The 16,711-nt window shown below is 37.5% G+C and overlaps 1 protein-coding gene across 2 annotated transcripts in view; it reads right to left on the minus strand.

Moving 5' to 3' along the window:
- Nucleotides 1–16,711, minus strand: part of PDE5A (phosphodiesterase 5A) — a 2,047,822-nt gene that overhangs the window by 267,378 nt on the left and 1,763,733 nt on the right. For both annotated transcript variants that reach the window (XM_044061541.1, XM_044061540.1), the window contains exon 15: nt 4,104–4,191. In XM_044061541.1, coding sequence (XP_043917476.1) covers nt 4,104–4,191 — 88 coding nt within the window. The remainder of the gene's footprint in view (nt 1–4,103; nt 4,192–16,711) is intronic.

Genomic DNA, 16,711 nt, shown 5'->3' on the forward strand with positions numbered 1-16,711 from the left:
GACCTGTGCCCTAACCCTAAGGTCTGTGAGTACTGCACAGAAGTTCAGTACAAAACCCGTTCATTGTACTGAACTTCACGTAAGTGCACTTTCGATTAAGTGCACTTTCGCTGCAGTGAGCATTCCATGCACTATTTCGATTTAGTGAAAATTCGATCTAGTATATGGAATCCAGATATATATATATATATATATATATATATATATATATATATATATATATATATATGTGTGTGTGTGTGTGTGTGTGTGTGTGTGAAAGTAGACGTTTATGATGGAAATGTTCTGAAATGGGCAGTTTTGTCATTATTGACTCATGCGTTTTGTTTCATTGCCTACTGGAAAAGTGTTCAAACAATAAATTTAAAATGTGCTCTAAGTCTAACAAGTGTTCTGTATTATACAAGGAATATAATTTAATAAAGTCAGGAAGGTATATCGAAGAACATATGTATGTTTTTTGTTTTGTGTGCAAGGGGCTTATGATTTGAAAACAGCTCAAAGTTAATTTTATCCACCACTGGCCAGATGCATTTTCTTTGGATGTGGTGTGGGTTTCAATTAATGTGAGTTTCAAGGGCAGAGACATTTTAATGCTAAGTCTGTATTCATTGTAAGACAGTATTGCTTTGTTTAGCTTATGTCTATTAGTGTTTGTGCATTGTGCTATAAAATGTAAAAATAAAATCCAAATAATCATTGTTGAATTAAAGCAGTATGCACATTAGTGTTTATGGTAAATGGGGCGAAATACCCAGGTAATGGGACATTGGAATGGCTGCAGGGGGACTCTGGTACCATATTTTGGTTGTCTGTTCTTCAGTTTGCATTTGAAAGTTAGTATCCCACAATTCCACTGGAGTGGGTGGGGTTGTGTAATTATGTATGCAAGTTTTATGTTAATCGGCATACAGATTTGTACCTATTTTTCATGGGCCTTGTCCAGATTTTTGATGTTTCCAGGTTAAGAGGTATGATGGGTGTGACAGATTCACATCCCAACATAGCCCTCTTTTCTGGAACAAACTTATACTACATGTCAAGCAGAATAGCACCTCCGCCACCTTCAAGGTAAACCTAGATAATTGGATGGCCATCCTCAAATTCTCCCCAGTCTGTCTAGTCTTGCTCTCCTTGAGACCAAGGGGAACTTTTGAATAGGGATTTTTGGCTAGCTTGTAATAGTCTGCAGACTGATTGCCTAGTACTTAACTACAGACCTACCTATGAACCTATAAGAGCAAGTCCACATCCACATTCAACTTCCACATGTACTACAGCCTACAAAAACACCTGCAGCAAGCTTTCCAATTGCAGTACTGTTGAAATAATTTACTGTGTTAATTTTCTTCTCCTGATTCTCCTTGAACTCTATCCCCTTGAAATGAACTTGCCAAATTCTTAAAGCACAAAGCTATTACCCAGGGTACAGAAACAAAATATTAGTACTCTAAAACGAATACATTTTCATGCAAAAACACATCATATAACAACACAGACATATTTTTATTATTCTTGCCTTCAGGTCACCATAGCTCAAAATGGCTACTATTATAAAAAAAAGAACATAACTTGCAGTTTCTCTGAGCTGCCAAAATCACAGATTTAGAATAGCACACTAAAATGAGATCCTAAATATATGTCTACAATATCCAGCAAGAAACAGAAATGGTAAAGCAACACCAAGGATCCACGTTCAGACTGATACAAGTGAAGCAAGCTAATACTGAGCACCTAAAGGCAAGCCATATTAATTGTCACGCTTACTGTGTTATGAAACTTCAAACATGAATTGCTGTATATGACTGAGTGCATGTCTCTGTACCATTAACTTATTTTTACCTTAGTAGCTTAATTTTTTTCACTAAATGCTTTTTCTGCCCCTATGCCTGCTAATCATTAACTGTTTGTGACAGCTGCCCTTCATTCCCTAGTGGGGTGGGAGCTCAGATGCCCCTTTATTCCATAGTGGAGTGAGAGCTAAGATGCCCATTTATTTCCCAACAGGGCAAGAGCTCAGATGCCCATTCAATCTTCAACAGGGTAAGAAGTCAGATGACCATTAATTCCCTAGTGGGGTAAGAGCTCAGATGTACATTCATTCCTTAATGGGGTTAGAGCTCAGATGCCCATTCATTCCCTATTGGGGTGAGAGCTCAAATGCCCATTCATTTCCCTTGAGGGTTATAGCCACCAAAATCCATTTGTTCCTAGACTTGATTAGAGTAGTCTATGATACTGTCATCAACAAGGCAACTAGCCATGAGAAAATGTTAAGTTCCTCACCCTGCTCCCCCGATGGAGCTGTAGGCAAATGAGTTACCACAGGGACTCAAACAGGAGCACTCATACTCACATATGTGTCAAGCAAGAGCTGACAGGATTCCCAGCTTGTGTAGTTGTACCCACAACACCTCCCATAACTGTGGCCTGGCTATTAGGATGTGCCTCTGCCTACCCCTGGAGCAGTACAGTCAACAACTTGGGAGCCAATAAGTCCTTGCCGGCTAGGCATGCTGGCAAAACTGTCAAAAAGCCACCCCTCTCCTATCACCAATATGGCTCTTCCAGTATCTGATCTGCAAATAAAACATGGGTTGTCTAGGTTACAGTTAAGGCTATGGCCCTCTGCAAGGTAATTTACTAAATTAATTTGATCACAGTTACTACAGGCATACTAGAGACAACAAATGCAGGCTTAGTGTTTTCATTGTAGATGGAGGATTCCCTAGGTGTCTTTAAGTTGGGTGAACATTAAGATAAATGTGCATAAAACAGAGTTTCTGAAATGTGAACTATGTTACCTTTTCATAGTTAAAATACAGTGACAGGATGTGATGATTTCACTTTAGTATCAATTTACCATGTTTATAATACAAAACATATCTTGTGTGAGACTGAGCAATGCCAAAGCTGCATACAATACCTAAGGAAATATCACATACCAAATATGCAGTTATACTAAACATGCAACATGCAGTTACATTAAATAAGCATGTTGGTGCCTTCTTTGTGAGTTATGCATTCCATTTTAACATCATATGCTTTATATGATGTGCTGCTATTGAACAATACTTGCTGGTGGGAGCATTTAGCATGGAGGCAGGGTCTCTGAGATGTATGAGTGGCACTATTTTAGAGAAGGCACAAATTCTAAAGCAAATAAATGTAGAGTTTAGACATTCAGGTTTAGTAACATGTGATTAGCAAAAAGGGCATCTTATGAGCTGTTGCAATGCTAACCCACAGTGTATGCTTGGAGATAACAATGATAATTCTAGGTTCCCCAGATCAATAAAAGATCAAGACCTGAGCAGTTTCTTTTATTTATCACTTTTATATTTGCTTGCAGATATGTCTTTCCTTGGGATATTACTAACAAGCCATGTGTGTGTGTGTGCGTGCGCGCACGCGTGTGTGTGGTGTGTGTGTGTGTGTGTGTGTGTGTGTGTGTGTGTGTGTGTGTGTGTGTGTGTGTGTGTGTGTCCACTTTTTTTTCTTATTTTACATAATATGACGTTAGGCCTCAGAGTTTTATCATAACAGGAAGTAGTGAGCTTTGTTGGCTAATGGCGAAATGAGGAAAAAAATTACAAAAAAAGTATTGGTCTTACTACAACAGCATCTCAAATTAACAAATCTGTAAAAAAATACTGTCATGTGTATCCACGCATAACGCTTTGCTCCCTGCATCCTCTTACCTAATGTGACCTCCTCCAAAGTCGAACAGTCTTGGAACAGGTTAAATATATGGAATCTTTCTGTAAGGGGTCTTGTTCATATGTCCAGTTACATGTTATACCTTTATGGGGGGGTTAAGTTCAAAATGTAGTTTTGCTTGTAAGGATATTGCCTACTTCCAATCATCCTTCCTGGAGCTGTGGAGGTGTTTCTGCAATACTGTGAATTAAAATGCAAAGTGATATGAAGAAATATTTGCCTTGTTGCTACAAGAAGGAACCCATTGCCCACCCCATCATTTTCTTTCTTTCTTTATTCCTCTCTCTCTGTAGGAGGGTTTATTTTCTTAATTCTTTAAAATTTGGGAATTTGGGGGGGGGGTAAGGCATAATAGCCAAAAGATGATAGGCACATTGTCTTACCTGTGTGTTAAGAATCATTAAGCACTGATCAAAGTGGTGATGTTCCATTGTCGAGTGACAGTACAGCTGGGCAAGGGGATGTTCTGTCCTAAAGAAAAATGAAATGGAAAACTTTGATTTAACTCTGCTCTAGATACATCTAGTAAAAATGAAATATTTCTTCATTATATGGAAAAAAAACAAATAATTGAAATGATTTACACTAACAGCATATCCAATGTGACAAGTGTAAAAGTCAAAATAATAATAATAATAATAATAAAGTAGCAGTGTCTCAAAATACATCAATAAGAAGCATACCTCTAGGGTGGTCAAACAGGATGATACACTGGAGTCCTTCCACATGCAGGTCATTATAAATAAAATCCCATACCATATCTTATATCCTATGTTACCCCCCATGTCCCAAGAAAATCGCAATGCATACATCAACCTACTAGAGACACTTACCATCCAACCAAACACTCTACTCATGAGGATTTTAATTACCCCTCTATAGACTGGGAATCTTACATGGCCTCAAATCTACAGACACAGGGATTCCTTGACTTCATAAATATAAACATCCTTGATCAATTAGTGCATACACCCACTAGAGACCCCAATATATTGGAACTTGTACTCACAAATATGGGAAAATGCTGACCTTACCCCCCATGTTACATCCTCCCTGGCAAGGTCTGACCGTAAAGCTGTCCCCTTCAAAATCAAAATCAACTCAGTAACCCCAGTAAAACCAGTAAATGTTAGGAACTACTTAAAGGCAAAGTACCTTTTATTAAGCAATAGTTTCCTTAGTTTGCCTCTATGAACCCACAGAACATAGCAGCCTATGCAGAACTGTTCATAGAAACTCTGTACAATTACATCAGTGGCTGCAAAGAGGCTACTGTACCTGACAGAAGTAAGCTCATAACTAACTCCAAAAGCAAATTGACTTGGAAGCTTCTCAAATTAAACAGGATATACAACAAAAGGGAAAAAAAACTCATGGCAATAAAAATCAGGAGGTTAACTCCCATATAAAGATACCAACTCTCTCATCAAACTAAATCGGCATTTAAGAGGGCTAATTAGGTCAAATAAAGCCAATTTCAAGATTAAGATAGCCTTCCAGGCAAAAGACCTTCTTACCAGGCTAAGGCCTTCTTCAGCTATGTTAGAAACTTCAAGGGCAGCACACAGAACTGTGTTGAAATGGTGGTTAATGGTGCTACATTCACTGAACTTAGTGTTAAGGCAAATCTGTTGGCTGACAAATTCAGTTTCAACTTTATCCCACTAACCCCTAGCCATCCCCCAAGAAACAGCCTCAAGCATAACCTTTCCAACTATAACTAGAGAACATGACCTGGCTGTGCTTGCTAAGGCCAGCAACACAGCCTCAATGGGCCCCCGATAACATCCCAGGAAGCTTCATGTATAGTCTTAAATACAATTTATCGTGACCACTGGAGTCATTATTTAACTACAGCCTCAAAACAGGCTTTGTGCCACAAAAATGGAGGACAGCAACAGTCATTCCCCCTTCATAAGGGAGGACCATCAACAAATCCCAGAAACTACAGACCAATTAGTCTGACTAGCCATGGAAATAATTATCATAGAAAAGTTTAACAAAGACAAAAGAGACCTCCAGACACTGGATCCATCCCACTTTGGCTTTGTCAAAAGAAGGTCATGTCTACTGAAACTGGTAAAATTCTTTGAAAAGGTCACCAAGGCAATGGATGAGGTTAACGTGGTGCATACTGCTTACCTTGATCTGGGTAAGGCATTTGATACAACATCCCACTTACAGAAATAGGCATAAACTTCTCTATAATGTGCTGGATAGCCAAATGACTCAGACAGAAACCAGGAGGTTAGTATCGGTGAGGCCACCTCCACAAACAGGCTGGTCACAGTTGAAATCCCTCAGGACTGGGCCTACTCCTCTTTGTCATGTACTTCTTGGAGGTCAAAGCCAATGACAAAGGCCTCTGGATGACCAAGTTCACATATATTGCAAACTGGGAGCTGTCATAGAATCCACCAAGATGAAAACCCCTACAAGATGGTTTAACAAAGACAAATAACTGGTGCCAAAGTCACAGCTTAAAACTCAATGCCAAGAAATGCATTATACCTTTTCAGAAGTCAGACATCATTAATACAACACCCCTAAAAGTTGACTCTTTAGTCAGGGATCTGGGAACTTAAGTAGATAGTAACCTAGCCTTTGACGAACATGTGTTACAAGTAGCATGAAAATCCTTCTATGTTTCTTTATTTATAAGTAAGTTCCAGGGAAGACATCATACCAATATATTCTTCTTTCATCTGATGCCTCATAGAGTATATAATGCCCCCTTCACTATGTACCTGCCCAGACACATGCAGCAACTGGAACGTCTGCAAAGCCTCCTTACAAAACAAATACAGGGAGTGAACATAATGTCCTATGCAGATTGCATCAAAGCACTATCTTTATAGGTTCATAGGTTCATAGGTTGGTACTAGGCTATTGGCCCTAGGGCCTATACAAGCCTGGCCATAGCAATTCCCTGGATATTTCTTCCCACAATATTTACTTCCCTGGATCCTTGTCTAGCAGGGTAACTGACATGATCCCCGGGGTGAATTTCCTATCTCCCATCCAGTCGTCAAGGTTCCTTTTGAAGACGGCCAAGGAGGCACTCTGCTTGACATGTATGGGCAGTCTATTCCAGAGTATGGAGAGTCTCTGGGTCAGGAACCTATCTCTCTAGCATGTTTTGTTCATTGTGATGACAAGGTTTAGATCCCTGGAGTGTGTAGCTCTGAAGGATTGGGATTTCTTTAAGTGGAGCATGTCTAACAGCTCAGGGTTTGACATGGCCTTGTATGTTAAGCAGAGATCGCCTCTGAGTAGATGATATGCCACAGAGTATAGCTGGAGTTTTTTTAGATGGTCAGCACAGGGCATCTGCTTTAGGCCTGTGATTCTTTTAGTGAGGCATTTCTGCAGCCTTTCCAGCTGTTGCAGATGTCTTGTGAGGTACATATCAAACTGGGCGTTGTACTCTATAATGGGTTTAATGAGGGATGAGTACTGGATGAAAAGCCCTTAGTGATGAGGTGTGCCACATAGAAGGATTTCCTGACTGTTGTGGCAATGTGGTTATCGAAGGTGAGACCACTGACCTGTGTCCCTACAGAGAACTTAGTCTCCTACAGAGAACTGAGAGGTGACATATGCCTGGAATACAAAGCATCCTTGGACCCTGAACATTTTGCACATCTGTATAACAAACAGCATCAGAACTACTGGATCCAAAGACCTAAATTTTGCTTATGACATAAATATGACATATTAGAGAGACAGATGTGTATCTTAGAGAAGTCCCATTCTCTGGAAAAGGCTCTCCATCCATGTGAAGCTAAGTCCCTCCCTAACCCTATTTACATGTAACTTGGACCAGTGGATGGGAAATCAGAAATTCACCATTGGTCTGGTGCCTATGTCTCTGATGGACAGAGGCAGCCAGTAAATCATGTCATAACCAAAAATCACCCACTATATAAATGTCTAAAACATAAAACGTGTGGGTCACATTTGGGTTACATGGCATGGCTTATGAAGGCCCTACTAGTCATTAGCCTAGTATATTCCTGTGAATCTATGACTATACCAACCAGCACTTTGAATGGCTTGATATTTGTATCTTTTGCATCAGTACCTTTGACAACATAAGTGTGATCTTCCACAGATGAAGGCCATAGATTATAAACATTTTGCTACTGAATACTTCATTATTGCACAGGAAGTTACAGCATTGAGACTACATCCTTTATGTAGAGTATCAAAGCAGAAGTGCTTGTCATATGAACATCCCCTATGGAATCAGTGTTGGCCACACCTTCACAGGCACCCATTATAACCAAATAAGGAAAGAAGAGGAGATAATTTATAAGATCCTTATTTGTTCACCACTGTGCCCAGATTTGGACTATGATGACATTTTATCACAGTTTTTTTGTTCCTCCCCCCTGGAAATGTCACATTTGCAGAAGCCATCACCATCACTGGGGATTTTTTTTTTTGATTGAGCCTTAAGGGAATTCTCATTTCTGAGGAACATTACTGTCAACTGTTGAGATTAAAAGAAACCAAGCTGACTATCCCCCACTTCTATGACACATTTAATGACCTAATGAAAAACCTATATCATTCAGATACTATACAGAGTACATGAAGACAGATCTGACTTGTTCAGTAATGCAAAAGCAGACCCTGTCATAATTTCACTTCAAATCAATAGCAGAAAGAAAGTTTCCCTAAGCCACCCAACTATCATCACCCAAGGAGCCTTGCACATTGAACAGCTATGGAAGAAAGGTCAACCAAGTACTTTTTCCATAAGATACTTATCAATGTTCTTTACAGGCAAGAATAATGTAATCTCCTAATATAGAAACTTTATCCACTGCACAAAAGACAGGTGTGCACATTTTTAAGTGTGTATTATGCCTTGTCAAGGACTGAAATCATAACAGGAACATGTAAAGTCTATTTTATGGATACCTTCTGTTTCAGCTAGTACTCTTTTTGGTAAACCTCTGAACACAATGCTAAGTAACCGTTCTTGTAACTGCAGAACCAACAAAAATGAGAGAACGCTTACTTTCTCTGTGTCTTGAGATGCTGACTCCTTATGAACAGCAGTTCAAACCAAATATGATGTAAAATGATAACGGCTGAAGACCACATAAAAACAAATAATTTTGATGAGCAGATATTCAAATAAATCCAATGGTTAAGCGCTTTCACTTGCTCAATAGCAAGCTTCATCAGAACAATACAAACAGGACTCCACAACATTTAAATAAACTTTTTGGTGCCAAAAGCGCTAAATGAGACCACAACACTTTTAAAGACATATTGCATTATAAAAAGTTGTGTGTTTTCTACATATAAAACATTTATTTTATATATATATATATATATATATATATATATATATATATATATATATATATATATATATATCTCATGCCTCAATTGGCAAGCTGATAAAAAACAAAATTGTTAAAATAACAACATAGTTAAAAAACAATGATCGCATCCTGCATCTAAATATTATGCGAACCATACTGAAACACTGCTACTGTTGTAAATTATAAATGTATTCCAAAAACACAAATAGCCAATGCATAGATTTAGCAATCCACCGATTGCTAAATCCTCGTAGATAGCCACTACACTTATAAAATCAAATCAAATAGTGAGTGCTATTCATTTGTGAATATGTAATGGTCATATAAATGTTAAATAACAATATAACAACTACAAATGAATACACAAATGTAAACTAATCTGTCATGCATATGCCTAACTGTTCTGAAATACCTCTCACATAATGTGTATACATTCGTATCAAGCTATGGCTAACAAAGGTTTAATGGAAATATAATCATTAAGTCCTGGTGGATTGGAGGAATCGAAGAATATTTGCCACCAATATTCTTTATATGACAACCAACCTTTGTAATCCCCCCCTAGAATCAAATGAAACACTGTCTATGATAGCAAAACCAAAATATTGCCCTTCCCCACATTTCTTGATGTGTCTATACAACGCATTGTTCTCATCCTTGGTTTTAATACTATATAAATGTGCATATATGCGTTTCTTGAATTTCCTTTCTGTTTTTTTTATATAAAAACGAGAACAGGCCATGCATTTTGCGAGATAGATAATCATTTTGGTGTTGCAACTAACTTGTTTGAATCTAACCATGGTTCTATTTATATTCTCTAACACTATACTATTTTCCTGCATAATTGTGTAACATTGTTGCCACATATTTTGGTGTGTGTATTATAGTAATTTTTATTCCAATTACCTCTCTCTAGGTAATTTTTTATATTACATCCCATCTTAATAATTTCTCAATGATGATTGATTATTTGAGAAATAATAGAAACATTAGGGTTATGAAACCCGACAAAGGGGGTGGTATAGTTATTTTTGACAGCACAGCTTATTCTTCCAGACTATATGACATATTGCATATGTCAGGATATTATGAGGTTGTATCCCTCAATGAAATATAGTATTAAAACCAAGGATGAGGCTATTTGTGTTTTTGGAATACATTTATAATTTACAACAGTAGCAGTGTTTCTTTATGGGTTGCATAATATTTAGATGCAGGATGCGATCATCGTTTTTTAACTATTTTGTTATTTTAACAATTTTGTTTTTTATCAGCTTGCCAATTGAGGCATGATATATATATATATATATATATATATATATATATATATATATATATATAATGTTTTATATGTAGAAAACACACAACTTTTTATAATGCAATATGTCTTTAAAAGTGTTGTGGTCTCATTTAGCGCTTTTGGCGCCAAAAAGTTTATTTAAATGTTGTGGAGTCCTGTTTGTATTGTTCTGATGAAGCTTGCTATTGAGCAAGTGAAAGCGCTTAACCATTGGATTTATTTGAATATCTGCTCATTAAAATTATTTGTTTTTATGTGGTCTTCAGCCGTTATCATTTTACATCTTATTTGGTTTGAACTGCTGTTCATAAGGAGTCGGCGTCTCAAGACACAGAGAAAGTAAGCGTTCTCTCATTTTTGTTGTTTTTTTTTTTTTTTGGTAAACCTGGTGGTGATACCTTACTGAACTGTGAAAGAAAGGAAAAACAAACATAGCTTGGAAAACAAATGTTTTATGAGTCCACACACCCTAACATAGCAGAAATGTTCCTTCTAACAAGAGTCCATGCTGCAGGAAACAACAAAATTAAGACTACAATATTTCAAACAGATGTGTAAGCAGGCTACCAAGTGTTCACTAATTTATTGAAAAAATTCCAAGATGGGATTATGATACGTACTGATAACACTAGACATGTTCAATTTGCATACACTAAGCTATGAGACACTTTTTAAGTCAGGATGCACTTACTGACTACATGCTAAAATTACTTAATTTCTGTTTGCACAATAATTTCTTTGAACTTGACTGTGTTATTTATAATCGAATTAAAGGTACAAAAATTGGTATCCCATATGCAAATTTACTTATGGGGTTATGGGAGGCAGAATGTTTACATGAGCAAATATTTTTTTTAAATAATGTTTTATATTATTTCTACTTTATAGATAACCTCTTATTTATTTGTCAATGTGATTTGCAACACAATGATGTATTTTTATCAGAACTTACTATCAACTGCTTTGGTTTGAGTTTTATTCATATAACTGATAAGATACAAATTCATTATTTAGATTTGTTACACAGAGGGGATTAACTATTGCTTTATTTAGAAAGCCTATCTAAAATGACTCACCTTCATTGCTACAAGCTTTTACCTGACACATACGATACATGCTTTACCATACACTGAATATTTATGAGCTAGGCAAGACCGAAAAATGGAGAGAATTTCTGACAGAGACTAATAATATAACTAAGCTGTTTTTGGCAAGAAGTTATGATATAACAACAGTAGTGTGTATTGGAAAAGTGTAAATACAAATAGGCAACAATTATTAACTATGATAAGGAAATATGTGCCAATTAATTTACTGTCATGTTACAAATAAAGAAAATTATAGAAAATGTAAATATTTTGTTATTGAATATAATGTGGTCACTGGCGACTTACTACCATATTTTCATAAACACTGAGAAACTCTGCCACAAGATGATTTTCTAAACTCTTATTTATATATAAAACCATGTATTCATTCTACAAGCTGATTATGTAACACAAATAATAATAATTGCTTTACCCTACAGCAATTGTTTTTGAGCTTGGCAAGCATGTAGTAATTGAAATCATTTTTAACTGAGGCAAATAATAGGTTCATAGGTTGATAGTAGGCTATCTGCCCTAGGGCATTTATAAGACTAGCCAGAGTATGTTTGGCTTTCGCCACCCTTTTAGATTAGTTGACTGTGCCTCTGTATAGTAGGTCACAGAAGGAAGCCCTTTTAAGGTTTGTTTACTGTACCTCTGTCAAGCAGCGACACAGAAGAGATCCCAGGGGTAAACTTACGATCTCCCATCCATTCGTCAAGATTTCTCTTGAAGAGGGTCAGTGAGGGGCTCTGCCTGACATGGATTGGGATTTTGTTCCAGAGTGAGGGGAGCCTCTGGGATATGAATCTGTCCCTCCAGCATGTCCTGTTTATTTCTGTGCTGAGGTTCAGGTCCCTGGAGCGTGTAGCTCTAAGGGATTTAGATTTCCTGAGGTGAAGCATGTCCATTAATTCAGGGTTGGACATGGCTTTATACATCAGGCACAGATCGACACTGAGTAGGCGGTACGCAACTGAGTAGAGCTGGAGTTTCTTTAGCCGAACTGCATAGGGCATCTGTTTGAGCCCCTTGATCCTCTTGGTGAGATACTTTTGGGGTCTTTCCAGTTGCTGAAGGTGTCGGGTAAGGTACATCCCAAACGGGGCATTGTACTCAATTATGGGCATGATAGGTGATGAGTAGAGGGGCACAATGACCTCTCTTGATCTAGATGTGAACCCTTTCATGATAAGGTAGGCTATATAGAAGGTCTTTCTAACCACTTTGGCAACGTGATTGTCAAAGGAGAGATTGCTATCTACTTGGGTCCCCAAGTCCCTAATTACTTCTTCCGTACTTAATGGATTACCACCTATGTGGTAATTTGTGGGCACTTTGTTTTTTCCAAAGGGGATGACTATGCACTTTTTGGCATTTAGCTTTAGGCCATGGCTCTGGCACCAGTTATCCATCTCTGTGAGACCTTTTTGGAGGATGCTTGTGTCAGTCGGAGAGTCGATTATAGCACCCCAGTTTGCAGTCATCTGCAAACTTGTTCAGCCATAGTCCACCCGTGTTAGCCTGTACCTCAGAGAAATATATACCGAACAAGAGAGGTCCCAGGACTGAGCCTTGTGGGACACCACTTGTAACTGGTTTAGAGTCTGACATGGCATAAATATAATATATAACTTAGATGTTTTTAGGAAGGGGTTATGATATAGCTACAGTAGAAATGGCCTTTTGGAAAAGTGTACATAAAACAGGCAACAGATATTAACTATAATAAGGGGAAACATGAGTCAATGGATTTTTATAATATAAAATATAAACAATGTAACACAAACAATATATATTCCTAACTAAGCATAATGTGGTTTCTACTGACTTGGTGTCATACTTACATAACCAATTGGAGATTTTCCTACTCAACATGATTTTTTAACACTTACCCATGTAGAAAGCAAGACATTTCTTTCAAGACATGATGGAATTTGTGTGATGTACTTGTATAAACTAGCTTTGGGAAAACTCAAGATTCTGTCACTCTAACAGATATTCAGTTGTATGGCACTTTTTCTTGCAGACATTGTAATATTTGTGATTGGATAAGGGACTGAATGCATTCAACACCATATCGGAGAATGAAGGTTTTCCATCAGGGTATTAGTTTACAAGTAAAGCCCAGTAAAACAAGTCTGCAGCTTCATGTCGGCATATTAAATCACCATGAAACATGGACAGAAAAAAAACACCACCATCTTGTTTACACATGCTAAACATAGCTTCAATTTGCAAGAGTAAAAAATAAATAAATAAATAAAATGCAATGGAACTAACAGACATAACTGCAGCAGCAGCAGTTACAAGGGTCTATCATCTCTCTTCACTTTGTTAAGTGTTAGTGAGAGTAGAATAAGAAAAATAAATAAAACTAAACCGATGAAAGTAACTGCAGCACCAGCATCCATGCCCCTAGTTGGCATGGCAAAACAGAACAAATCCAAGTGACAGCAGCAAGCAGTTACAAGGTCTTGTGTGTGTGTGTGTGTGTGTGTGTGTGTGTGTGTGTTTGTTTGCATTTCATTGTGTATATGTGTATGCGTGTGTGTCACACTGCAAATTTCTGTGTGCATATGTGTGTGTGTGTGTGTGCGTGCGTGTGTGTGTGTGTGTGTGTGTGTGTGTGCGTGTGTGTGTGTGTGTGTGTGTGTGTGTGTGTGTGTGTGTGTGTGTGTGTGTGTGGGCGTAGACATCTACATTTCTGTATATGTATGAGGAGTCTCTCTGCCTCTTTTGGTGTGTGTACATATATATATAAGTGATTATATGCATTTGTGTTTGTGTGTGGGGTTAGCATTATTAAATAATTACATAAGTTATATTTTGGTTGTAAAATGCTTCCTCTAACATGTCTTACAGAAACTTTAATGTATCAGGATGAGGAATTATTTTACATCATATATAAAATAATGTGCACATTACTAATAAAACAAATGCAAAACAATTTAACAGGTAACCCATTATCTAAGTACAATAATGTCCACCCTAAGAAGCATTATTGCTTGCATATAGATCAGGTTAAATATATAACTGCAATGAGATTTGAAAGCAGACAACCATTTAGTTGTGATTCACAGTCTGTGGTTTTATGTCTTATGGTGTTCCTGTACTTTATATTACACAGGTGAAACTTAAAGGACATTTAGACTGAGACTACATGAACACATTAGGGATATCTATAATGGGAAGACAGTTCTTTTGTACTACTTTTTAAGAGCTATTATACAAATGATGCCAGCCTCTTAAGGGGTTAGCATCTTAAAAATATAATCAATAACAGAAGAGCTTTGCAACTTAAGAGGTGGGTGCAACATAAAGAACCAGTTTACATTTTTAAAGTATGGTACACTGAAACCTAAAGGGGTTAAATCAGAAAGTTAACGAGGCAATGATGATCAGTTTATTGTATGCTGATGTCACAACCCTGCAATTTTTTAAAATGTTTTCTTTTTTTTCAGTGATGCTCAGAATCCTTGAAAGCTTTAGCAGAGGTGCTTGGACATTTTTCTAATATTTTAATAAATTCTCCAGATGCATGTTATTTGGTTGTGAATTATTAAAAGAAAAGATCTTGAATGCTCATGCCCAGTCAATGATGCATCACCTCATCCCTTCATCCTGTAGTAGAAAAGTTCCAGCATTACATAGTGACAGAATATTAATGCAGACAAGTGGGCAGGATAAAACCATTTCAGAAGGTTACTCCATGGGACTTAGGGAATCTAATACATTTGGGTCTATGTTAGAAGATCAAAAGTTCAAAAGACAGAAAATTAAAATATCTATAACTCAAAAGTTTGAAAATGTTTTTAATACATGGGGCAAGCCCCACTGCATCCCTCATGTGGGGGGATGCCCCACCCTACCAATTATATACACCAACTCGAGACTGTACAATAGTGGAGAAGGGGCAAATTCCATTTTGGATATTTTGAGTTTTAGATATTTTGATTTGCAGTCTTTTGAACTTTCGATCCTCTGAGGGGGACTCAAAACATCTTCACTAATTCCTTAGGCACTAGTTCTCCAGCTACACATAGCTATACATAGCCTTTGAACCAGTGATAAAGTTTTTATACAAAAATGCATCACCTTCTATCAGAAAGGAAGAACAAAGTTTTTTATTCTATGTTCTTTGTGGTCCTCAGAAAGAAGTACTGGAGACCAATTTCAGAACTTTCAAATCTTAACAAATTCATCATCATAAATAGTTCAAGATGGTAAAATAATGGACAGCTATTTACATAACACAGTTCCCTCATAGCAACCCAGGATACAGACGAAGCCTATCTCCACATTCCAATAAAACTACTACAGAGCAGGTATCTTCACTTTCAAGTAGCAGACTTCAGTCTGACCTGTTTACAGCTCCAATATTGTTTTCAAGATACATACTTTAGCTCCAATGTATGCCCACATAAGAGCACAGAAGATACATATTTGTCCTATATGGACAACTACTTGATCCAGACAAAGAATCCAGACATTTTATATCATCAAATTTCAAACACAGTGAGTCCTCTTTGAGTAATTTTCATGGACTAAATAGAAACACTAACAGCAAAAGGTCCTGTTGGTGCCATACCAGGTAGTGACATTCTTGGTTAAAATATTGGGTGAAGTACAGATGAAGGATTTCTTTCTTCGGATAAAATCCAGGAAATATCAAACTTTATGACTCAAATATCTTATCTAATTACAGTTTTTGCATGGCATTTTCCCAGGGCATTAGAAAGAGTGTCTTCTTGGACCTTAATGGTGACGCATGTAGGACTACAGCTGAAAATCTTGGTTGTTGTTGTTTCTTTCGGCTTTTCCCGGTTAGGGGTCGCCACAACGGAACTCCGGTCCGCTAATGATTGGTAGTTGATTTTTACATGTCAAGTTACCAGCCCTGACGCACAACCTTCAATGAAGGTACGCCCATTCACGCATGTCTCCACGCAGAAGACGCTCTAGCTAAGAATCGAACTGGACAGCGTCTTACTGTGAGGCGACAACGCTACCGCAGCACCACCACCGCGGGTAGCTGAAAATCTTGGTGGTTACCAAAAATATTTGAAATCAAACCTCAAATCCTCTTGAAGCTCCAGTTCCAAATTATCCAATCTATAAAGAAGGAATCTGTTTTGTGGGCAGACCCTCACATTCTGTCATTCTATTTCACTTCCACCCCCATCCCCCACACTCTCTATACCACAAAATCACAACAGACTCTTCAAACTAGACACAGGGCACATTTCAAGACTTTG

Source organism: Protopterus annectens, chromosome 2.part0, assembly GCF_019279795.1.
Source record: "Protopterus annectens isolate FY-2018-M chromosome 2.part0, PAN1.0, whole genome shotgun sequence".
NCBI lineage: Eukaryota > Metazoa > Chordata > Ceratodontiformes > Protopteridae > Protopterus > Protopterus annectens.